The sequence below is a fragment of the Episyrphus balteatus genome, chromosome 1, assembly GCF_945859705.1.
Source record: "Episyrphus balteatus chromosome 1, idEpiBalt1.1, whole genome shotgun sequence".
NCBI lineage: Eukaryota > Metazoa > Arthropoda > Insecta > Diptera > Syrphidae > Episyrphus > Episyrphus balteatus.
In genome coordinates this window covers 121041672-121067701 of record NC_079134.1, presented here as the reverse complement: position 1 = coordinate 121067701, position 26030 = coordinate 121041672, and the positions used below count along the sequence as shown (strand labels likewise).

Below are 26030 nucleotides of genomic sequence, written 5' to 3'. Positions count from 1 at the left end.
AGGTAAGATTTTCAAAAATAAGTGCTTTTTTTCGAAGACGTGTTCGAAAAGGCTGGGGAGCCCGTCGTCGCCGTTAACCGCAAACATTTAATGTTTAGCATCAATTTGATTGACTGATTGTTACAGGATTATGCGAAAGCACACTCTTTTATTCAATTATATTCAGACATTTTTTTTTTTAAGCAGAACATTAGCATTTTATGTGTACATTTATATGAAGGGAATTTATTAGCTTTTTATGAACATCCCTTAAATATTTAGTGGATTTTTTTTTTTTTTGAATTTTCATTTCGTTTATTTTGTTTAATCAACTCGAATAGAGTTTCTGTCAATTAAATTAAACATGAACATGAACATCCTCGACTTTTAGTCTCGTATCGTAGTTTGCATGAGACCAAATCTTGCATGTTAGATAATACAAACTACACAAACAAAAAAAAAAACAAAATTAACGAAAAAAACGTGTCAATAACAACGTTCAGTCAATTCTTAAATAAACGTAAATCTCTTTTTGATTTCGCAATTACAATAGAAAACTCATTGTCTTTTAATTTGTTATGGCTTATGGGTATATCTCAATCTCAACCTTCCCTCAAGCTATATTTACTTGAGATGCGATTATTAAGCTTTATTCATCTAACAAGTTATTCATCAATTGGATTTTGTTTTTTTGTACCTATACCATCTAAAGTTTAAAAAAAGTTCATAATTGCAAAACTAAAGTTAGGTACCGCCAATAATAATAATCATTTGTTATGAGTCAACATCGAATATTTCAGAGGTTACAAGGGAGCTCATTAACTATTTTTAGATACTTGAATATTTAATAAATTTAAAAATAAAGAGATAAAAAAAAAAACGGATGCGTAAATACATTTTTGATGTTATAATGATGTGAATGTACAACTTCTCAATGAAAAATCATAGAAATGCAAATTAATCTAAACAATGAGTTTTTTTTTCTCTCTCTATAAGCGAATCTTAAAGATTAAAATGGAAAAAATATTACAATAATTACCCTGGCAGACTTAAAAAGATTTAAAAACAATTATTACATAAATAGTCTTTTCTGATGCACCTGTTTGATTCTTTGTAGTTTTTTTTTTTTTCAATTTTATTTTTTTTTTAAATATTCACTAATTGTGTGAAGGTCGTGTCGAAGTCTCTCATTCAAATAGTTATTAATACAAGTTTCTTAGCAATTAGGTATATCTACTACTGAATAATTTACAATTAATTGCGGTCAGTTATTATTGTTATGACATCATAAGCAAGGTGAAGGTTTTTGTTGGAAGTATAATTTCAAACTATGTTAAGTTTGTGTGCATGGTTTAACTTAAGAAATATAATACAAAATTAGATTTAATCAGTCTTATTGTAATTTCTACCGGAAAGTATTTGCCCGGAAACATTTTTGTTCAACTGAAATTTTTAATGTATTTGCGAGTTTCAACCAAATAATATTTCAGTGCGAATCAGATTTGATATTTCGTAACCATGTTTTTTATGTCTGTATTTTTTTTTGCTAACTTTGTAAAAAGATATGAAATTTCCAAGTTTTGGAGCTTGATCAAACTGTCTCATGGATATTGTAAATGTGATATACCAAAACGGTAGGTTAATTGAGTTATATCTATCATGAGAAAAGAGAATATTGCTCCGCTTCGAGAAGATTTTTGAAGAAGATACAAGGGAGAATGCATGTTTGCGTGGGCTGCGTCGCACAATGGGGCAAAACTCAAAAAAGCTTGCATTTAATCAAATCATAAAGTTAAGCTTTGTTTTGAATAACCCAACTATTTCTCTTTGAAATATAATAGAGAATTAGAAATGAGAGAGAAAAAATTAATTTTAACCACGTGTAATTCAGGAGATTGTCTCAAAGGAAGAAAAAGATCACTTTTGGGTAGAATTTTTACGACTTTTTATCATTTTCGGTTGTTTCAGTAAATTGTGTACTGTTTATTATTTAATGCTTGTACTGAGTTGAATCTTTTTGAAATGGAATCAGTGAGCTCTTTTTATGAAAAATATGCATTCAAAATATTTTAATTCGTAGTCAAAAATGAAAAATAACCTGAAAATAATGTGTTTTTCAGCTTTTTTCTGAAAGCCTTAGTTATTTTGTTGCGTTTGCCGTAAAACTCCAATAAGTTTTATATGTCACTTTGTTCTGCGTTTTGTCTAGTTTTAGAATATGAAAAGTTTTCTTGCTACTTTTTGCTACCCTGTGTGAATTGTTCATTTTTAGTTGATGACGTCATTTTCTATAAATGCACCTTTTTTAGTAAAAATTGAGAGTGAAAAAGACATCTAAATTATTTAATATGTTCATTTATTAAATGCGTATTTATGTATAATAAAATATTTTAAAAAAATTCATTGAATAAATTTATTTCAAAAAAATAGTAATAAAATAATAAAAAAAAAATCAAAATTTCAAAATTGTCAACCCTATTTTTATTTTTTTTTTTTTTTTATAATTGCAATAATTGTATTACTATTTTATAAAAGGCATTCAAAGTTGAAATTAAACTGATTGAGGATTTTCCGAAACATTTTGAAAATCTTAAAAAAATGGACATGTCCATTCGAAATTTTGGCTATGAACTAACATTTTTATAAGTAGGATTTGTTCCAAATTTCAAGTGTCCAGCTCATTTGGTTGATTTAATGCCACCTTTTTGCCATTTTGCCCCATTGTTCGTCGTATTGATGTAGTAAACAGTTCCCTGTATCATTGAAATGGTCTTGATGAGTTAATTATTATTTTATTTAATGAGCACAAGTCTGTAGCTTATGCAGAGAAATAGCTACAGTGATTAAGTATAAATCAAGGTTTTGTATTTCTTTTATTTAGTGCAATGGCTGTAGTGGTCTGGGTCTCATTGAGCACTTGATGTGCAGTTTGATAATGGCCTTGACCTCATCGATCTTACACATTATCGATAAACTGGAGGGACAAAATACTAAACTAAATAAACAAGGTCTCAATGAACGTGGGATCTGTTTGATAAGAGATTCGGAGGCCAAGAAAGCATCGTTTGATCAATTTCTTGTTGGCTTTAGCTTCATCGATATGCTGTTATTCTACCGACATGCCAACTTAAATCTTTGGGCGGGGATAGTGCTTCAATTGGAAGGTTCTAGGTTTTTTTGGGTTCGTAGTTATTAAAATCAATTTGGAGTTCCACAGTCTTCAAGAACTTATGCTTCTTCTTTACGGAAAGCTTAAAAAAAAGCTTTTAACAAAGGCCGCATTGTTTGAATATGTCGAATATTTCTTTAATTAAGATGACAAAGTTCTAATTACACTGGTCGGCAAAAAACAAAAAAATTCGGGAGCAAGAACTCTGTAAGGTGATTTCAATTAACTGTGCTGAATTCAAAACTGTTAACAGATTTATTCCATCACGTCTAGTTATTGAGCTCTGCTCACCACTATTTTCGCTATAAAGTCCCAAAAACTAATCTTGAATGAAATGTTTTTTGACCTTTGATCTGAAATATATATTTTTCTGTAATATTTTGCTTTTTTATCCAAATCAGGAGTCCAAAACTGGAATTTGCTTCAAATATGCTTCAAAAAACCATAAGTTACCTTAACCACCAAGATTTTGAGATATCATAAATTTCTTTACCAAATATCTTTTAGAAACAAATAGCTTTAAAAAAAATAAACATATTTAAGACGATAAAATATGGCTTTTGAAGATTGCTTAAGTAGTTTTGCAAACAAAAAATTAACGGTGATGAAATTCAACACCAAAAGTACCAACAAAATACGTTTTTGACCTGTTAATATTCAAATATTTCGAAAACGTGACGTGCCTGTGAAATTTTGACTTCAGATTCGGAATCAGCATACAAAAATCTTTGGAAAAATATGGTTTGGTTTAAGCTCTATTTTCTTTGCCGACCAGTGCTATCTATATTATATGTTATGGCTTTTATGCAATTATCAAACAAGAAGAAAAAAAACAGAAAACACAACACTGAGCCAAAAAAACAACGTAAAATCAATCGAAACCACTTTGAATCAATGGAAAATCACTACATTTTTAGTTTAAAGTGGAAAATGATTGAATCAAAGTAGCACACTTTAAATCTAAGTTGTTCACACATTAAAAAAAAGTAAAACTGGCATCCGCTGGGGATCGATCCTGCTATACATGGGTTGACAAGCTTGTGCTTTACCACTGTGCCATCTCACTTATAAAAATTTATGTGACAAACTCTAAGTTAACCATAGGACGATTTTTAGAAAATTATTGAATATATTTTTCACCATTGATTCAATGTAGAACGGATTAAAAATTACTATGCGTTTTTTCTCTGGGTGAAATAATGTAAATAAATTCATATTTTTGTGTTTTTTTGTGGACCCTTTTTAATGACCTTTAGTCCAAAATGCGTTTCAAACAGGTACAACAGTTGGGCTCATCAGTAACATGCTGCTGTACCCTTTCTAAGACGCAAAATTGGCCGATTTGCACGGACTCTTATTTTACAGCATAAATTACAGCAAATTTTAATATTTTAGTGGAATTTGAACACAAATGTGCATAGGTTTTTCCGTTTTTGAAATATTACAAAAAGTATATCGAAAACAAATGAACCGTTATTGAAATTTGGGCTAGCAAAATAAAAAAGAGCAAAACAAATTGTTTTTGCTCATGTCTCGAAAACGCTTCTTTGAAAAAATAAATAAATACCATATATGTGTTCAAAAAAATACTTTTTTCTAAAGTACTTGCCACAAAACAAAAATTTGTAAACTGTTGTTATTCAAAATGGAAAACTGAGAAACGCATGCTCGACCAAACAACATATCATCAGCTACACGTGTTTCTACTGAATAGCCTATCCATTGAATGCAGGAACTGTTACACTTGAGTTACCTTCTCAAGAAATTAGGACAAAAGTTATGACATCGTTCCGAAGAACTTGTTCCCAAAAGATCTCATAAATCGGCGAAGAAAGGACGTTATCAGGCTGACAATAGAGAATGCACGCGGTCTGTCAGTGTCGACATAGACCTCACAAGCTCTTATGTCAAAAAATGTTTTAAAAAAGGCGACACCCAAATACGTGACTTCTTTAACCACACTCTTACACAACTCTAACACCAATGGCAAAAATCTTTCAAAAGTCCGTTTATTAGGAACTCAACTTTTCGCCAATGACTTATTATTTAATGGGACTAACGGTTTAGAATTTACTGATTAAAAACCTAACGGGTCAGTTAAAAAAAAATTTAGCTTATTGGTAAGCTTATTGGATGCACAATAAACACAAGAAAAAGGGTAGTAGAGTAAATAATTAAAAAAAAAATGGTTAAAGAGGAACTAAACTATGAAAAAGATACGTTGTTCTTGCACAGTTTTTAAAAAGAGGAGTAAAAGTGGTTGGGGGTGAAAAAAAGAGGCAAAGAAGGAAAACGCTAATTTAGAGACACAAAGGTAGCTCTGCTGTTACTAAAAGCTTAGAATTAAATGATTACAAACGTAAATCAAATTATGAAAAAGATTTATTTTTAGGCAATTATTAATCGGAGTGAATTTGTTGGGAAAAAAGAGACGTCTCTTTAGAGGCGCAAAGATAGATGTGGCTGTGATTTTGACCAAAATTATTCATGACTTATTGTCAAAAAAGAGAAAACTCTGACCAGTTTGATAGAGCAGTGGATAAGGTATTATTTTTTCGTATTCCACTTTGTTGTGTTAGGTCCGAAAAATTGCTTGAGATAATGCAGTGATTTCACAATAGGAAATTCTTACGCTACAACTAAAAGAAATAATATAAGTAACACTCAATATTATTAAATTATAACGCTTTTTCCTTTAACCCACTCAATTATAAATTGTGACGCTTCTTCATGTGAAGTTTAGTTTTTGTGCGTCTAATTTTTCTATAAAAAAGTGGGCGCACCCAAAACGGCTTCAAACAAACAATAACTTTCAATTTTAAATTGATTATAGTGCTGCAGATTTTTCTACAAATAAGATAAATACTGCGGGAGCACACTCTGTCTGCACACTCTTTTTTCCCACACACAAATTTCAAACACCTACACTCATGTTGTTAATTATACAAAACAACTCATTGAAATATTTTATCGATGATTAAGTGTCAACATAGAATTTGTGCAAATAAATCTCAATATATGTATGAGAAGAAACAATAAAAAACAAACCTAAAATTATATTCAAATTTATTCATTAATTCCAATTTTTTGTCGTTCAATATTTTGTGTTAAAAAAAATGAACTTTTCAAACTTACCTTTTTCATTGCTACTGGCAACACTGCAGCCGTTGGAGTATTAGATTGCCGCATTGTAATCACGCCGACATTCAGATTCATTGCCGCCGCCAATTGTGATTGATTCTGATTTGTTGGATTGCCTTTGAGTAGATGGTTTGGCTGCTGATGAACAGTTCCGCAGGGTGTGAGGGTTTGTTGTGCTGCCGCTAGACCAGCTAGATGTGGCGATGATGACGCAAGAAATGTTCCCAGCGACATCGGTGTGAATAGAGCAGCTGCAGCAGCTGGATGCATATTTTGTGGATGATGTTGTGCATGTGGATGTTGTTGATGACGAGCAGCGACAGCAGCAGCTGCTGCTGCGGAGGTGTGTAAGGCGGCTGCATTCGAGTTGCGGTGCAATGCAACGGCTGCGTGAATTTGATGATGAGGCGGGTAAGTTTGATTGGGGGCTTGTTGTGGATTCGGGCAATGTTGGCTCTGTGCCACAGGACAAGGAACTGATGCTGCTGTTGGTGATTGTGGGGATGCGTAGGCAACAGCAGCTGGATGTTGAAAGGGTACTGCGAGCATTTTTTGTAAAGGAACGCCCCAAGGAAGATACCATGATCCTGGATGATGTTGCATTATAATTTACCACAACAAACGATACAGTTTTTTTAGCTTATTGTTTTAAAATGATCTTTTGAGGAGTATAAAGTTTGTTTTATTGGCCGTAATATCACCAAAAAAAATGTTGATATTTCTGCATACAGGTACGATTTGTATTTGATATTTTGATTTCTTGTTGAATATGTATAATTTAATATGTGATTATGTTTTTATTTATTTTTATTGGTCAGCATACAAAAATATAAAATTGTCACTTTTGATTATGATTTTGTTCTTTTCATTACACTATAGCATTAAATAGTAAATAATTAGTTTGAATTTTTTTTTTTTTTTTGAACAGAAACTAATAAACGGAGGTAACCAAATAGGGTGATAATCTCGATTTTTATGTTCGAAGTTTTTAAGGAAGTTGTTGTAAGTACATTATTTCAACTTGTGACGACAGTGACGAGAAAAATTGGTCAAATGTTTTGCCTTTTTTTCTTGATTTTCTATATACAACAATAAGTTTTCTTCATTTAAATTTTAAAAAATACTCTATTTTACAAAAATAGAGTGTTAAATTTGTGTTTGAACTTGACCAATTCTGCCTGTTTTTGGAAGAAGGCTTTTGTTTCAATGTATTTAGTTTACTTAAATATACATATTTTTACCAGTTCTAAATATGCCGTGAGACATTATCAAATTAAAAAAAAAATAATCTGAAAATTCGGTCGTATTTGAGCTTAACACAACCTCGAGGCCGTTGAATTTGTGGTTTTCATACCCCTTAACAATACCTTCAAAATTTCCAACAGATTCTTAATTAGATTTAGGTCAGAGACTTGACCCACGATACTATCTGAATATTCTGATACCAGACGAAATATTTGACGGTTTTAGAGTTTTTGTGGGATCTTGTAATAGTAACAGACAACATGTAGCCTTTTGTAACGAAAAAAATAATTAAATTGTATTTTTTTTTATAATTTTCTTTTCAAATTTTTTTCAAAATTCTGTTTTTCAAAATTCTGCAAAAAATTAAAAAAGGGCTTGGAAAGTGTTAAAAAGCGCGCGCTTTTTAACATTTTTCAAACCCTTTTTTAATTTTTTGCAAAAAATTTGTAGAAACATCTTCTTGAAAAATTTTCTGCTTATTTGATTACTTACCTTCATAATTTGTCATTCTTTGAAAGCAAATTAATTTTTGTTTTATAAATGAATAAATTTGAAAATATGTATTAAGAAAAGGTTTTTAATACAGAAAGTACCTATGTTGAATTACATTAATGAGGTGTATTTTTCTTTAGTCAGCGCATATGCTATAAAAAAAAAACAGAATTGGCAGAATTTTTTTTGTTCAAGTATAATGCTGGCAGAATTTTGAAAAGCAGAATAGAAAAAAAGCAGAATTTTGAAAAGCAGAATTTTGACCCGATCCCTAAGAAAAAGCATACTTTTCACTGCATTCTTTGTTTTCCATCAGCAAATATATGCGACAATTTCAATAAAAACAACGTCAATATAAACTTAAAAGCTCCGTTTTTGCTAGATGCGGAGCCGTAGACATTTTTCTCTTTCCAAAACCCTTCGTAGAAACTATCGATCGCAACAGTACAGTAAAATTAGACGAAAATTTGCAACTATACACAAAATTTTTTAACAGGACTTTCTTTGCATTTTATTATTCCTTGAAGTTATAAAAATAGAAATTGGCGTGTTCTACTTCCCTGCACTTGTTTTACATCGATTTTTTTTTTCAACGCTTATACATTAAAGGCACCGAATATAAGTGCAACAAGTATTCACCTTAAAATTTTGAACATTTTATGTCAAATGTTTGACGCTTTGGAGTCACCTACTATTGTAGAACTAGGACATGAAATATTTAAAATTTTAAGCTGATTATTTCACTCTTCAAACCAACAGAAATTGAAATCATTTCAAAATGCTATTATAAGTCCCAAGTTTGAAATACATATTTTCGAACACCCTTTTAGCTCGTATTTACGTTTTTTATAAAACAAACATCAAAATGACACTTCCCACCTTTTTCGTGTCATTTAATCATCATTAATTCGCCTTCGATTGAAATTTGTTTGATTTTACTTTAACTAATGCAAACCAGTCATATGATGTAGCCTTCATAGTTATTATATCGCATGTTCAAGTAAAACCACATCAGGGTAAGCAAAATGGTATCCTTTATAATACGAAATATTTACACAAAAGGACAAAACATTTATTCATAAAAATGGTATCTCCGTCATTAGTGACAAAAGAAATACAAAAAAAAAAGGGTTTTCAACCGCACTTAGCCGGTCTTTTGTGAATTGTTCTTGAAATATAACCGAATTTAATAATGTTAAACAATATATTCCAGTATTTTCCAAAGGAACAAAACTACTATCTGATGCTCCTGAATTGATTTGTATCTATTTATCAACTTTATTTTATTTATTTATTCGAATCAATACAAATGCTAATGTAGGAAAAATTCCTAAATCTCAAACCGATAAATTTGCTATGTACAAATGTACATAGCATTGTATAATCATTGATATACCTTGGTTTACTTGAAATACAATCAATCAAAAAGCAATCACTAATCTTAATCGTTACGACTACTTTTACGAACAAAAAAACATGTGTATATCTTTAGTTAATCCATTTCAAAGCTATAGATTATTTGAAATGTTCGCTGCAGGGATGTATTAAAATTAGATATTTTTTCCACCCTGGTCAATATATTTGAGAGAACAAATATAGTAAAGCGTTTTCATTCTTGTTTTCTTCTGTTTTTTTTTCTTGAAAATAGAATTCCATTTATTTTCTTTTTTTTTTTCATTTTCTTTTTGCCTTCATTTGTCTTCTTTAAAAGATTTCTTTTCTTTTTTTTTTTAAGGCGCCCATTTTTAAATAAGTCGACATAAAAGATTTTTATTATAAATTACAACAAGTTACTCGGTTTTCGTCTGGTTACAACAAGCGTTGTCCTCAAATATGCGCACAGACGAGACGAGAAAATTTAAAATTTGACACTTGCCAACTATTTAAGAAATGCTTGGGCGCACGATAAACTTCTTATAGTTTTGTTTCTATTTCGCCTAGCCGAGGAGCATTTTGTGTGTTTGTAGAGTGAAAAAATATTTGTTCTAAAATTCTTCCCCCTTTTTTTTTTTGTTGCCTCGAAAGATGGATGGGTAGATTATATGTATGTACACCTCCTGGTGTACCAGTCAATAAAAATAGAAAATCCCCGGTAAAATACTATTTGTTAATTTATTTTGTTCTCTTCATACACATTATGATATATCCGTTGTTTACAGCATAAGAAGATCTTGGGGGCAAATTGTGCGTTACAATTTCTGTGTCTAATGTTTTTTTGCGCTATTGCATATTTATTTTGTTTTGTTATTTTTTTTTTATTTAGATTTCAAGTATTTAGTACATGTTTTATTCTTTTTTTTATTTATTTTTATTTTGAAAAAAAAATTCTTTTTTGTTTTGTTTAGAAAGATAAAAGGGACTACATTGTAAGTTAACACGCATTAATTCAATTTGTAAAGTTGTCTTTTAGAAAATGTTTGACAGATGTCAAAATAGAGTTTGTTTATAGTTAAATTAAAAATGTGATTTTTCTCACAACAAGTAGCCGTTGTAAATGTGTCGTAATGGTGAAGAAATTTGGTGAAACATCGGAAGTTTCACCAAATTAAGCATTTACAAGATCGTTAGGCACGTTCTGTAGAAAGTATCAATCTCATATAAATGATAATATAAAAGCAAATTAGTCGAAAACAAATTGTTCTTGATTGATTGAACAACAAAATCAGGATTTTTCTATACCTTCTGTCTTTAGAAAATGTCCCTTTTATTGCACTGTAAAGTGTCTTCCACATACATCACGATTTTTTCGTTGTGAATACTTGCTTGCACCTGAGCAACTTTTAAATAATTATCTACGCACTCCAAGAATTATTATTGGCAATAAAAGATTACAGGTAAGTCTTTGTTGTTGAAAAATTAATCACCAGCCATATTTACTGTCTATCCAGCGCCTGACCATGAAGATGGGTTAAAATCTATACTAGAAGAAGGTATAACTGCACCGGGTGCCCAAACATTGCTTAATTTTTTGTAATTTTTTGAGTGAAATCGATAAAATGTCCTGATTTCCTTTTTGTAAACTAAATTAACATAACAGATAAATGTTGATATTACTATTTTTTTTAAATGAACAATAAAACTATTTTATATTTATGTTAAAAATTTCATTGTACTATTGTACACTGTGGCGTATACGTATCTTTTTTTTCTAGAGACTAAAACTAACCCTTCAAATGATGTTTATTACTAGTCGCTCAGAATTTTGTATGTAGATTTAGATTTTATTTTCTTAGATATAAACCGGATGTTCAATATCTGTGTGTGTTTGTAGTTTTTGTTACAATTTTTTGTAATGAATTGAAAGACAATTTTTTAAAACTCTTATTAAGTAGGGTTTAGATGCGATCGGATAGAATTGTTTTACATTTTATAAACATTAAATTTTGTTCAAGTAGTCTAGATAACAAGAATGTGTAAGCATTTGTTAAAAGCTAACCTAAATATGAAATAAATGTTTTTTTCAAAAATCCTAGAATCAGTAAAAAGGGTCTAATTTGTTTTCCGGTTCCAAAAAAAAAAATACATTAATTTCCATTAGAAAAACAAAATTTAAAATAAAATAATTTTATCGACTGTTCCATATGCTTTTTTTTTTAATTTTTTGCTTAAATGTGGTAATAACGCTGCTTCATTTTAATAGTGAATGGAAGTATCAATCTTGCAGATGCGATTAATTCAACTAAGTATAATTCGTTTTTCACGTTAGTTTTCACATCAAAGAAATATACAACAAAACCAACAAGTGCGGCATAAAATAGGCATACACAGATATCTTATTTTTTCACAGCTTGTCAAAATTAGTCAGGTTTTTCATGATATGCTAACATACTATGTACAAGTATATACGTCAGAGGAGTTGCCTGCTGTTACAATTACTGAATGTATATACACTTCGCGTCACTTGAATAGAAACAACAATTTTTCTTTAGAAAATACCGATTGGCGCTTCGGTGAGGTAACTTAGTAGATTTTTGGTTTTGCATTTTCAAAGAGGAACTTTTAACAAACAATGTTGTAAAAACAAAAAACCCAAAACAGAAACCGTATGGCTACTAGTTGCGTTTTTTTGCATTACTTCACAAAAAACAGTGTTTTTTTTTGCGTCACTTGAATAGAAACAAGCTCTTAAATTAGATAAAAATGATGAAAAATCATGGACAACACTAATTTTTGCAAAGCAGTCTTAAACTTTGACATTATTTGCACATTATAACCAATTATGGGCTACGAGCTACCATTAGGCATGACAGAAAATGCATAAATAGAATTAAACATTGAAAATGCACTTGTACTGTACACAATCGTGGACCTAATTGGAGAAAGTGATAAAAGTGTTTGGTAACTTCTTACAAATTAAGAAAATGACATTTTCTACAATTTAAGGTTTGAATAAGTGAAATAAACTTTCGTTTTCATCCGGAATGCATCTGTTTTGTTTCTATTGCGTTGTTTTTTCTGGAACTATCCTTGTGCAATCTCTAAGAGGGTTGTTTTTCCACGTTCCTAAACTTCCCAAGAGCTTCTTCCATTATTTCTTTGTAAAAGTTTGCATCTTTTTTCGAAGCGTGAAGCTTCAATTTTGCTATTGCACATCATAAAAACAAAGCGTATTACTATAACACATTTTAGTGCCCTTTATTGGCGATGCGATAAAGGTTATTCTTTTATAAACCAATGAAATAGGGCTAATATTAACGTGGTCCATCTGAGTTGATATGTTTTCCTTTAAAAAACCACTCTTTACCTCACTACTTTTCAGTTCGAATGCAACTATAAAATAGTTAACTTTTTTGTAATCTTAGTAGAACTTAAAATGTTGTTATTTTGCATTTTGAGGCTTTTTTAATGTGTTGCACCTTTTATAACTTTCAGGATGGAACAAACCAACACGTTTCCATCGCACTAACACCACGTTTTTGATCGATTTTAGCGGCAAAGTGAAGAAAATTGCAGCTAGTTTTTAAGTTATTTTTTTCTCTGCTCGTGACTTGGGTCTCACCTGTCTTATTTTTTGATTTGATCACTAGTTTACGATATTTTAAAAATTATCTCATCCAAATTTGGTAAATTTTCCAATATCTTTCTCGATTTTGCATAGTGCAGGTGCATTTCCAATGTTAGCTGCTATTTAGGCATTTTCTGTGGTGCCTATTGGTAGCTCGTAGCCCATAATTGGTTATAATGTGCAAATAATGTCAAAGTTTAAGACTGCTTTGCAAAAATTAGTGTTGTCCATGATTTTTCATCATTTTTATCTAATTTAAGAGCTTGTTTCTATTCAAGTGACGCAAAAAAAAACACTGTTTTTTGTGAAGTAATGCAAAAAAACGCAACTAGTAGCCATACGGTTTCTGTTTTGGGTTTTTTGTTTTTACAACATTGTTTGTTAAAAGTTCCTCTTTGAAAATGCAAAACCAAAAATCTACTAAGTTACCTCACCGAAGCGCCAATCGGTATTTTCTAAAGAAAAATTGTTGTTTCTATTCAAGTGACGCGAAGTGTATGAATCAATAAACAAAATCCAAACATTTTTTAATTTTTTTTGTTTTTTTTCATTTTTAATTAATTAATAAAAAATAAATAATCTCGAGGTATTTATTCCAACTACCTGATTTTTTTTTTGCAGATGGGGGAGAAATGTAGCATTGCGTTTCGGGTCAGTTTTAAAATAAAATTTCATAATGGAAATATAGTTAATATACCTATTTATGTATAATCAAAAGTACAATCTCAATAGATTTGTTTTGTCGTATTGAGTAATCAATTTTTTTCAAGAGATCTTCTCTAAAAGCAACCACAATAATTGAATCTACGATGATTTTATAAAAAAAATATGTTCTGCATTCATTTCTCGATTATAATTCAATTACATTGACTTTGGACTGAAGTACTTCCATCGAGAGAAATGCAGTTTTGTATGAATTATTGTTTGTGGGCTTGCAAAAATCATTGGTTAAATTTTAAATGAGATTGACCGTAGTATTATCTTCAATGACAGCAGCTTCTAGTGTACCATGATAGGGAACTACTTGTTACCTGAAATTCAAACCCATATTGTTGGAGATATCTGGTTTCAATGAGACTATTGTAATATACATTAAATTATACTGCTAATACCATCGATTGCTTCGATTTTTTTTTATTTTACTACAATAATTAATTTCATGAGTTAAAATAAATGTAAAAACTTAAAGTTCCATACAAATAAAATTCAACCTGTATTCGATATAAGAGTTGGTTATTAAGATAAGAAACAGGTATAATCATTAGTAAATTCTATCTGTAATTCTTCCTAACGAATATTTCATAAAGAAATAACATTTAACTATGGCATCAATAATTATATACATATTAAAAAAATATGTAGCTAATGAAAAGTAATCAAGCTAAAAGTTAAAGATAGTTAAAGTAAGGAATAGTACAGTATGCAAAAAATAATCTTTTCTATTATTTTATACAATGCTGATGTAATGAATAATAATTAAATTACCAAACTCTACTTTTTCATGTTCAAAATTGAGCACTTCACTACTTAATACAGAAACCTTAATAACAACAAAAACAAAACTGGACAATCACAAGACACATAAACCTACTTTAATGACTTAGTTGAGCTATCAAATTTGCGATACAATTTGAAGTTTCTCTCAACGATCAATCATTTCCTGAGAGATGAAAAAGATTTCAAACCAAAAAAAAAACAGGTGAAACTACATTCACTTGTACTGCCTTGAGGTAATGCAACAGACAAAAACGAAAATAAAAATAATACTTATAATTTTGTATCTTCTTCGGGTCTTCAATTAACGACTAATATCTTTATTTGAATAGACCTTATTAATGGCACATCTTTCAGTATCATTATCATCATTTATTAAACAAACAACAAACTGAACTTGAGCTGTCGTCTTTTCATTGATCTCTTTGCAATTGTATATATAAAAGCTATTGTTTTGAAATATTAGACAAAACGCACAACTTAAGGCTGTTACGCCCACTTAATTTCAACCTATTACTAGATTACTGGCCATGGCATTGACATAGTTTGAACAACGCAAACGCAAGTTCTATATCTTTCTTTCATGGACCAGTGGCCTACTAAGGTTTTTTTTTTTCATTTTTTACGCGAGTATTACTTCTTCGTTTAGTCTTTTTGTTTTGTCTTCATTCATTTTTTTTTTTTTAACTTCTTTGATCAAGTCTATGATGTATTATAACAACTTGCAAGCTACTTGTCTGATCAAAAATGATTTTCTATCAACGACTTTGGTAAGCACAAGTGTGGGGAACAGAGCTGGGTTTTTGTTTTAAATTGCAGGGGCACATTACGAGGCGACTAAATTTAAAGGGCGGCTGGAAATTTAAAAGTTTGAATTTGATTCTCTTTTTCATTAACAGAAGACTGTCATTTCAAACTGTTACCGTTGAAATCCCATAATAGTTTTGCGAAACTTCATTTATTCAAATAATTTGACGTTCTACGTGTCTCATTGATATAAAAGGCCTTTAATGTATCAGATTCGCCCCTGAGCGGAAAGAAACTGTCAATTCGAAAAAAAAAAATGATGACTTTACGTTCATATGATTGTTGTTAATAAATCAATGTCGGATATCAGTTGGTGTTTTATGTTCAAATGTGTTTTCTGTTTTTGCATGGATTTCAAGATTACAGAAATACAAGTTGTAGGGTAAAAAATGTATGTTAAGTTACGGAAACCTGCCTTAAAGGTGATAGAAGACTTCCATTATCTGACTTTCAATGCTATCGAATAGATAGAACATACCAATGATGTATGATTCTGATTAAATCTATTAAACAAATACTTTATAGATGTAAAAATGGTACAAATAATACCAAGGTCACGACTCGAGTAATACGGAAACTGCAAGAATGAAAAAAAAAAAATAGAGTGGCTCAATTTCAAGCAATGAATTCGAAGAGCCTTAACAACGAGACGGGAGAAATTTCTTCTCCCATTGCGAAAGCTTGTCGAGAGCTCCAATAAAATAAGAGTTAACAATTTTCAAAGGGAAGAACCATTTTCAAAGAAACAGAAATGGTCATAAGATTTGCTCGCCAAAGATAATTAATAATGTTCAAGGTTGAGGAAAACGATAAAATTCTTCACAACTGGCCACAGTATTCCGTCCCCTTTCTGCATTAACTACGTATTTGAAAGCAAATTTTTTACAGTTCTTAAAAGAAATTTTAGAATTTTTCTTAGAATCAAACATTTGGAATGAGCAATTAAAAGTGGAATAAACTTTTTAACATATTAACTGATTTATTTTCAAAACAAAAACTCTTTCATAGCTAATGTTCTTGAAAGTATTTCAGCATTGTTTAGTTGAGAGCCAAATATTTTAAGAAAATGTAGTTACCTACGCTAGGTTAGGTTAGGTTGAACGGGGTGTTAATCCGACAAGTCGAGTCATCCCACTCGGATCTCGATGGATCCATTGTGATCCCCAGGGTTAGGGTGGGCAGGAGTGAGGATGGGTAAGGGAAGGTTTTATTGGGAATTAGGTGTTGGAAATAGTGTTAGGGGCCTCCCTGAACCATCCTGAAATTTGGATAAATTTCATTATGTTTTTCAGTGGCTTGTTACCTACGTAGTTTGTGATTTGTGACTGACTTTCCCGGCTACTTTAAATACCTAAAAAGAGTAAAAAAGAGCTAAAGCTGTTATGCTAAACCAAATAATCTCAGAGATTTGGAACAAAGATAGGAGAAATCGGGTTCCGATGGCTCATAATTGTTGTGTCTTGTTTCCAAGCTTATGAGATATGATCGAATCCTTAATCAATGAAGAAAGAAACCGACTGCAAAAAAAGCAAAGTGGTTCGTCGCGGGTAATTCAACTTCAGATTAGGCTCTTTATGGACAAACATCGTGATTCCTTAGGGCATTTGCACATTCTGTTGTTGATTTTGAAAAAGCATTCGATTGATGATTAAGGATGGCGCTTATGCATTAAGGATTTCCATAAAACATGTCCAGCTGAAGTCACTGAAAGCTGTGGCTTTCTGTTGTCAACCCGAAAAATGTCAACCATAAATTAAACAGCTTACATTGATAGAAAAATCTTTGATTTTCATTCAAAGAGCCTCAAATTAAAAGAAGTTTTTATTTTGTCTATTCTTTCTAACATTTTATAGTTTCAAACTTGTTTTGTGATGTTATACGAAACAGATGTGAACAAAAATATTGATTTAAAATTAGAAGAGTTCCAATTCGATGATTTACCACGTGTATGCCATTGAGAATTAAAGGATTAATTATAACAAAGGATACTTTCCTTTGCGGAATCTACATTTTCTGCATACTGTATCATCGAAATGTCACATTCGATTGTCAATTCGAGCACGATCTTTTTTAAAAGCCCTAAACTTGTAAATATACCTGCTGCCTCCATCGCAAATATAAACTGGAGTTTTTATTCCATTTTTCAAATAATTCAAACACCGATTTCATGTTTTATATTTCCTACAGGGAAATCAAAATTTTACGATCTAAAGTTGAAATGTTATCTACCTACAAAAGACAAATATTATTGCCCATAAAACAAAAAATATCACAAATTCTTGAAATGACAAATTTTAAAATACGATTGTGTGAAGTGTTTTGACTACATCATTAATTTTATAATTTACGTTTGCGGTCCTGAATTTTGTAAGTCAAGTAAGAGTATTGATTTAAAAATGATGAAAAAGCTTCTAACAAAATGTTTTTTATTTAAGTTTAAACAAAATTTCATATCAAAAACAAAATTTACTCATGTATGGGAAAAAGAAACCTATAATAACTGTACTTTATATCCATATAAAATGTAATACACACGACACTTAATATCGAAAAAAAAAAACACACACAAACCCATTCAACCGTATTTTATATTTTGTAGCCCATGAAATGAACCAAACAGTCATTCATTAAATTTGACAGACATGCCATCAGTCCTTCTAAATAAAAACAAAATTAAATAAGAAAAAAAAAAGAATCTGCATTTTCGTTTGCCCTAAGATTTTATATTTATGTCATATAGTTATGTATTAATTTTGCTGCATGAGTCGGCAGCCGTTTTGTTGAAAGAAGAAACCTTCATATAGCCTAAGAGATAACGTTATATAGTTTCGTGATTTTATACAGATGGAAAATATTTTGTTTTTTTTTTTGTTTTTGCAAAGGAATTTATTATAATTGTATTACACATACATATGTAATGTATGTAGATATTTGTAAATATTATATCATTTATTTGGACTAGTTTTGAAAGTATGTTTCAAAGAAAATAAATACAATTTAGCAAAATACTATTTCAAGTCTTCAAAAACGTTTTTGACAATCAAATTATATGTTATTTAAAACAAATTGTATTTTCGTTTATATTTGCATTTATTTGGACCAAAATTTTAAAACATTAAGACTGAGAATCCTAAAATAGAACTCAAAGAAATTTTTTTTTTCTAGCTTATTTAAAAATAAATATTCTACTACCTTGTTAAAACTATTAAATTATTAAAAAATTCTACGTAAAAAAGGCATTTCTTTATTTTCCTGATCAGGAAAACACAAAAATTCAACAATAACAATTGTTGAATTCAAATTTTTTAAATGATTTCCTATCCATCCACATAAGGGTATCTTTACCAAAATCAAAAGCTGATCAAAAGTCTAAAATAAAAAATGAAGTTTGGCGGATCGACTTTTTTTTGTGCGATTTTGTTTAAAGGTGTTTTTTTATAAGGTGGGTTTCCTGTGTTTTTTGTTTTTTTTTTTTTTTAATAATTTTTTTTTGCCTTTAAATATAAAGGCATTTACTTTATTCAAAGCATATTTTTTTCAATTAACAATTTTCTTTTTATAATTTTGATCATTTAAGGCGAGAGTTCAAAGTGTTTTTTTTTACGATAGATGAAAAAGAAAATAAAAACTTTCGCCATTTTGTTTTTTATGTTTTCTGCGTGCGATGGTGGGTAAAAAATACTAAACCCATTTTCGCTTGCGATACTTTATTGTTTCGAATTCTTAAATTTAAATTTTGTTTGCGTCCTAACAAGAGGTCACTGTGGCGTATGTGTAACTTTTTTTGTAATATTGAAATATCTTATTGGTTAATACCTACAAATTTTAAAAATTATAAAATGTGGTTAGTAATGTTTGTATTTATTAGTTACCCTTTGAACCCTTTTCATTTAAAAATACCAACAAATAATTTGTATCATCATTTTGGGTCAAAAATACCTCTATGTGCGATTGGTGTGGGATCTGTGCAAGAAATTATACCATGAATTACGAAATTTGTAGAACAGAGGAATACTTTTGTATACCAGTTTATTTTTGAACTTTGAAATTACGGATTTGAGGATTTTTTAGAAGTCTTCAAGCATGATTAGAGTTTAATTTTTCAAAAACACAGTTTTAACTTTTGTTGTTGAATCGCACTTGTATTCCACTTTCTGTGGAACATTCACATGTAAATCTCTTCCAACAATTACAACAACTTCGCCAACAGTAGAAAAATGTAGGTCATACAGGTTAAAGCTTTTATAAAGCTTCTATAAAGCTTCCATCAAGCTTTCCTTTGTATAAGTTATATACTTTATAACTCTGGTACCAGCTGCAGGTTTTTTAAGTTTGTTTTTTTAAAGTATTTCAGGTAGTTTAAGTAAACTTCGGTAACACTTTCAGTAAGTGAGTTTATAAGAAAGATGAAGTAGATTCTTCTTAAAGAGCTTTATTGAGAAGCTGTCATAGCTCTTGCTTGTACCTAACGAAGCTTTAAAAAATTGCAATTCTTATTTAATATTAAGGTCATTATTTAAAGTTAAAGGCAAAGGAATACTTAGTTAAAATTTTTTGAATAAAAATATATAAATTAGGAGTGACTTTTCAAAGGGGCATAAAATCACTTTTAACTTTTAACAAAAAAGTACAGTAGCGAGCAAAAAAAAATGCAAACGAAAGAGGTTTAAAGAGTTTTGAACCTGAACTAAGTTATCAAATTTGGCATATTGAAACTGTTTTATTTTCATTAAACAGAGTCAATTTGTGGAATATTTAACTCCAAAACCATTATTTCATCAAAAGTCTACCTAAATATGCGTTTTTAGACGAGCAAAAAAATGCAAATGTTTTTATTGTTTGCATTTTTTTTGCTCGCTACTGTATGTAGTTCTGTTCTCCATATACATACCAAACCTTAGTACAAGTCAATGAAAACAGCAAATTGATCTTATAAATCGGGCTCTGAAAAACGAGGAATACTGAAAATCGTATTGTTTTTATCCCTTTTATTTTATATGAATTTATTAACAGTAATCAAAATAAAATAATAGAATGCCCTATAAAATAGATTTATTCTAGAAATATTTTAATTTTTTTTCATTTCTTGTCTGCCAAAATCACAGCTTCGGAAATACTTAATAGAACCTGAAATATTTGTTTTGTCTAAATGAGATGAATGCCTCAATATTTGCAACGCTACCACCTATACTATCAGGATACTACTAAATCTATGGTTTGTAAATAAATTCTAAAATAATGACTGACTACACATACCTAGACTACACATTCACTGTCATTTCAGCAGGTTTGTTTTCTTGTTTTTTTTTTATATCCTTGCATTGCATGCAATTTATCGGGAGACGACACATACAAACCAACACAAACATGTATTTGAAAATTAATATACAATTCCACCTTCTTTAAAGCCCCAAACAAGTCAACAATGACCCATAAAAGGAGAATATACAATTCTTTAATCTTGCAACCGATCGCAACATTTTTTTTATAGTATTCTAGGAAAAATGTAAACCCGTAAAGGGTGTTTCTTTATTTTCTTAAGGAGTTTCTATCTTTATATAGAATTCTGAAATCATAAATAAAACTTTGAGTAAATTTCTTTCCATGTGATATACTTTTAATTGATTACGAATTTGGATTTCAAAAAAAAATTAAAATATTTTTTGCAAACAAAAAACTTTTTTAATCAACATTTTTACAAAGGTTATCACAAAGATACAAAAAAAAACACCCATTATCTGCAACAAAAGTACAATTGGCGATACTACATATCTTATGCTATTGCAGGTGAGAGATGTAGTGCAAGACGCTGTGACATATTTACTTCATTGGGCATAGTCTCTTCTGGTTTTTTTTTTTTTTTTTTTGTGCTTTTGAAGCATGTAATATCGGACAAGGAGGAGAAAAACAGTGAAAGTAGTGCATCGGGGCATGCTGCCATGCCAGTCAAGAGGAAAATTTACTTCAACAAAATTGTCTGAGAACCAACCTGGTATTCATTATTTATAATTGCTCTTAACATATTTTTTTGTTTTATTATTTTTTCAAGAAACTCTGTTTTAATTATAAATTTGGTTACAAGTGGGTTTATTTGTATATGAGATTAAGAGCTGATTCAATTTATTATTTTTTTTCTTTCAAGAAGTATAATGAGAAGAAGGGTTTTATTTTTCATTTATAAGTAAACTATTCCTTGCCTTAGCAAAAACCAAAAAAGATGAGAGTGTAGATTGATGCGTACTAGAAAAAAACAAACTATTAATTAGTTTGTTTTTGTTTCTTTGGAATGCCTTTGAAGACATCTTTTAACGGGTGATATAATTTCTAACAAACTTTTTACAAAGAGACACTTGGTTCCGGTTAACTTCAACTTAAAAAATACATTCTAATAAAGAAAAATCTTAAAATACTCTAAATATCTTTGATCATAAATTGTTAGGTACCTACAACCTAGGTCCAAGAGTGATTTTTTTTTGAAGGCGTGTAAGTATAGAAATGCCGCAAACACATGAAATGCAAAATAAATAAAAATTGAATTGGAATTAATTTCAAATAATTTCAAAACTTTCTCCCCTAAATGTCTTATCAGGGACAATTCATTTAACCTTCCACCTTATAAATAACGTATTCAGCTGCTCCATAAATAAGACTTCTATATATAAAAGGTGTATTAATAATGATTTAATATTTTCCCCATTAACTTATTAATGGGCAAAGTGGTTTTTCAATAGTAGAATAAAGCACTACGGACGTTTCTGCCATCTGCGAAGAATTTAAATATTAAATTTTGATTAACAGCACAAACAAAACTAGGCTCTTAAGACGTTTGTAAAATTTCAATTACAATCGTTTTTTTGAACAAGTGAGGCTATGTTAACCACTAACGAATGCAGTAATAATAATGAGTCTGCTGCTTTTAAAATACAGCTTGTTGTAGTAAGCTTTAACAAGGAATGTGAATCGTTACAAACAAAAGTCAAATAGCATATTACTTGCACTTCTTATGTAAAACTCATTAAACTCTACAAAATTGTATGAGCTCTTTTGATTTTTGGTTCTCAATATTATTCAAAAAGTTTATTACTCTATCATTAGTTTCAAAAGATTTTTGTTTTCAAATCTCAGGAGTTTATTAATAAACAGGACTTTCAATTTTTTTTTCAGATGTTTAAAAAAAAAAAAAAAAATGGTTGAAATTGTATTCAAATCAATCCTTTTGGTATGGAAACTTTTGATTTTTTTTGACAAAGATCCATGTCAGGTATCCGGAGGGTAACATTTAAATAAAAATATGTTATTTTTTTGTCTTCTGTGAGTTTTAAATAAACATTAATTAAAACAGCTATTTCTCAACATTTACTTAAAGGAGACCAGATAAAGGTACACTATCAACTTCAACATATTATTCATCTATTCAAAAATTATCTTTTCATATCACCATTCCTTTCACTTATGCAAGGAAAAACATTCTTATTAATAGTAGCCATAATTTGCAAAGCATTAAATATTTTCTTTAATTATATCTAAATACAAGTTTAACGTTTTAATGAATCTTTAACGTTCTAGGGTCTAGCCGATAGCTGGTACTAGTTTAACATTATCGTTAAGAAGATGATCTAAGTGATATATTTGAGAAATTAATTTTATTACACTCGCAAAAAGCTATAATTATCTTTGACAATGTTATGCAACTTTAGAATAAATATAAGAAATAACAAAAAATACTGACCAATGATTTATTTATCTGACATCTATGTTAAGTGATTGTTTAAATAAAATATGGCAGTAGCAAACACGACAAAAACAAAAATAAAACATTTAGATGGAAAAATATTTGAGTAGCATATAATTTTATGGTTTATATATTTAAAAAAATCAATTGTTTACGAATACAGTAATCCCAAATGCAATTTCCATCTTGACAAAAAAAAAAATAACGAAAATTGTTTACCTAATATTTGTCACAATAGTTTTGGTTCAAATGTAGAATGATTGTTTGATTGAATTAATTTGCTTGCACAAGTAGTATGCAAATTGTGCTGGCAAACAAAATAATTATTGTTGGAAGAATCTATTACTGAATTATGTAAACCTGCTTATTAATGCACCATCTATAAATGCGTTTCAATAGTACTAGAAAATTCCTCACATCTTAAAGTTAAATAAATGCACTAATTTTACTAATTTTATTAGCACTCATGAAGCTAGAACGTTTGTGACAGTGTTATGAGATTTCAGAAAACGAGTATGCAGGTATTTATTATTTTACAACCCAAAGATTTATTTATTCGTCAAGTGATAATTTAGAGAAAAAAATGAAATACCAGACAGACTTTGAATAAATTAAAGCGTTTAACTTGGTCACATGTGTTTATATTTTTCACTCAAATGACTTGGAATTGTTGAAATTAATATTTGAACTTTTTTTACTAGAGAAAAAGTTTATAAATTCGTAACATTTGACAGTTTCTTAACTATTATTTTAACTGAACAACAGTTTTAAATTAAGATTTACTTGTTTTTTTTTTTTTTGTTTTTAAAATGCAAACTAGAATAAACGTTATTTGATTATTTTTTTCAGAAAAATCAATTTATGTTTAGAAATTTCAGCTTTTTAAGGAACCGTCAAGAAATTTCAATATATCAAACATTGTCGTGTGACTTTGAGAACATTAACCCTCTGTAGGCACACCTCTTTTTTGCGAATTTGGTTTATACTTTTTCATGTCGCTAGGACTTTTTTGGGTCTCACTATTTGATGGAGAATAATATATGAAATTGATGTAGAATTTTCCGAGGAATTCGAATATTGTTTCATAATTCTAAAAAAATGTATTTTCACCCTTATAAAGACACTTTTTAGTGACCACTTTTTATTTTTATCCTGATTAATTGACATCTCTTCGCTCGCTTACAGATTAATAGGTATAGTTGTTTAAACCTTGATATTCCAACACTGATTTTATTCTCAGGTGTTTGTATCTGTTTGGTTTCTTGGTGGAAAGAATGTTTATGAATGTTTCTATAAAATTTTAAAGTTTTTTTTTTCAAAAACTTTAAAAAACAACATGAACAAATATTTTAGAAATTTAAATTTAATGTATTTATTTTATTTGTTTTTAATTTGTTTTGTAAGGCTCCCGGAAATTACGCCATAGGAAATTACGCCTGATTTTTTTTTTTTTTGAAAAAAAACGCCAGAATATTTCTTTTAGTCAAAAATGGAAAAAACAATAGAAAATAGTTTGAAAAAAAGGCAGAAATATTGGACATTGTGCCAGACAGCTATGGAAAAAGAGTCGGAAATTGAAATGGAAATTAGGCCACAAAATAATACATTCTGGCTTAATTTCCACATTTTGTATTGGAAAAAGAGCCTCGCCGCCGATGGCAGCCGGACTCGCGGCGCGGTGAAACACCCGGCCGCGGTGCAATCGCGCTCCGCGACGCCCCCCCCCCCCGGGGTGTTAATTTATTATCTCAAAATGCAGTACAAACAAACGTTTTTTATAATTTTGTCTTTTTCTTGAACCAACCATAAAAAAATTAAAATTTTGTAACCAAACTGTAACTTTAAATTATGATATTAGGTACCTAAAATAACATCGGGACACAAAAAAAAAGTGTCATGTACCAGGAACCAGACCTATCTTTCTATATGTTTTTGGACCCGCTGAATCCGAGTTTCAAGTCTGTTTTGCCCGGTCGCCCTAGAGTTTTGAAAAAAATGCAAAAAACCCCAAAAAAATTCATAAAAATTCAAACAAAATGTGCTCACAGCCACAGACCGGGCCAAATGGACTTGAAATTCGGGTTCGGCGGGTCCAAAAACTTATAGAGAGATAGGTGTGGTCCTATTAAGCATATGAAAATTAACTAGCGATGTTACGAAAACTAAATTTAATTATTTTAGTATTTTTTTCGGGTTGGGTACGATTGACCGCATTTTAAAATCTTGTTCTTAAAACCTCGCATCTTAAAATCTCGCATTATGAAATCTTTTTTATCGAAATCTCGCAATTTCAGAATCTCGTTTACCAAAATCTCGCAACATTAAAATCTCGCAAACTAAAATCTCGAAATTTATAATCTCGCATTGAAATAAAATGTTTATTAATTCGCGCGCGCGAATTAAAATTTAAAGAGATAAATAGAAAAGGAAAAGGTTTGTTAACTGTCAGGCGCCTATGCCAGTTTTTTAAAGTGTTCAGGGTCAACTGTTGAATGTTGGAGTCAAAAGGACTTAATGCATGTGAATTTGTCGTATTCGACCTTCTCTTTTCATTTAATCTGTTGCTTATACATTTTGCTGCCAAAAAAGCAATTTAAATTTAAGATACTTTACGCTCTAAACTTATTCTTCTAATGCGAGATTTTGATATAGCAAGAATTTAATGAACTTGCGAGATTTTTTCTAAAATGCGAGATTTTAATATGCAGGATTTTGAAAATGCGAGATTTTGTTATGTGAGATGTTAAAAATGCGAAATTTTGCTTTACGTGATTTTTTGCAAAAATGCGAGATTTTGTTATAGGAGATTTTAGTTTGCGATCAATCGTACCGCTCCCATTTTTTTCGGGCTCTTTTTCCAAAACAAAAAAGGAAAAAACCCCAGATGGTTTCTGGCTTTTTTTCCAATTTTGTTTGTCTGGCTTTTTTTCCATTTTATGAAATGGAAAAAGCACCAGAAATTTTTT

At 29.9% G+C, this 26030-nt stretch overlaps 1 protein-coding gene across 3 annotated transcripts in view; it reads right to left on the bottom strand.

Moving 5' to 3' along the window:
• LOC129907405 (pseudouridylate synthase RPUSD2-like) overlaps window positions 1-26030 on the bottom strand; it is a 133169-nt gene that overhangs the window by 40898 nt on the left and 66241 nt on the right. The window contains exon 2 of one of the 3 annotated variants that reach the window (XM_055983585.1): window positions 6284-7162. The exons of the other annotated variants lie outside the window; for them this stretch is intronic. Coding sequence (XP_055839560.1) covers window positions 6284-6892 — 609 coding nt within the window. The 5' untranslated portion in view covers window positions 6893-7162. The remainder of the gene's footprint in view (window positions 1-6283; window positions 7163-26030) is intronic. 3 annotated transcript variants of the gene reach the window in all.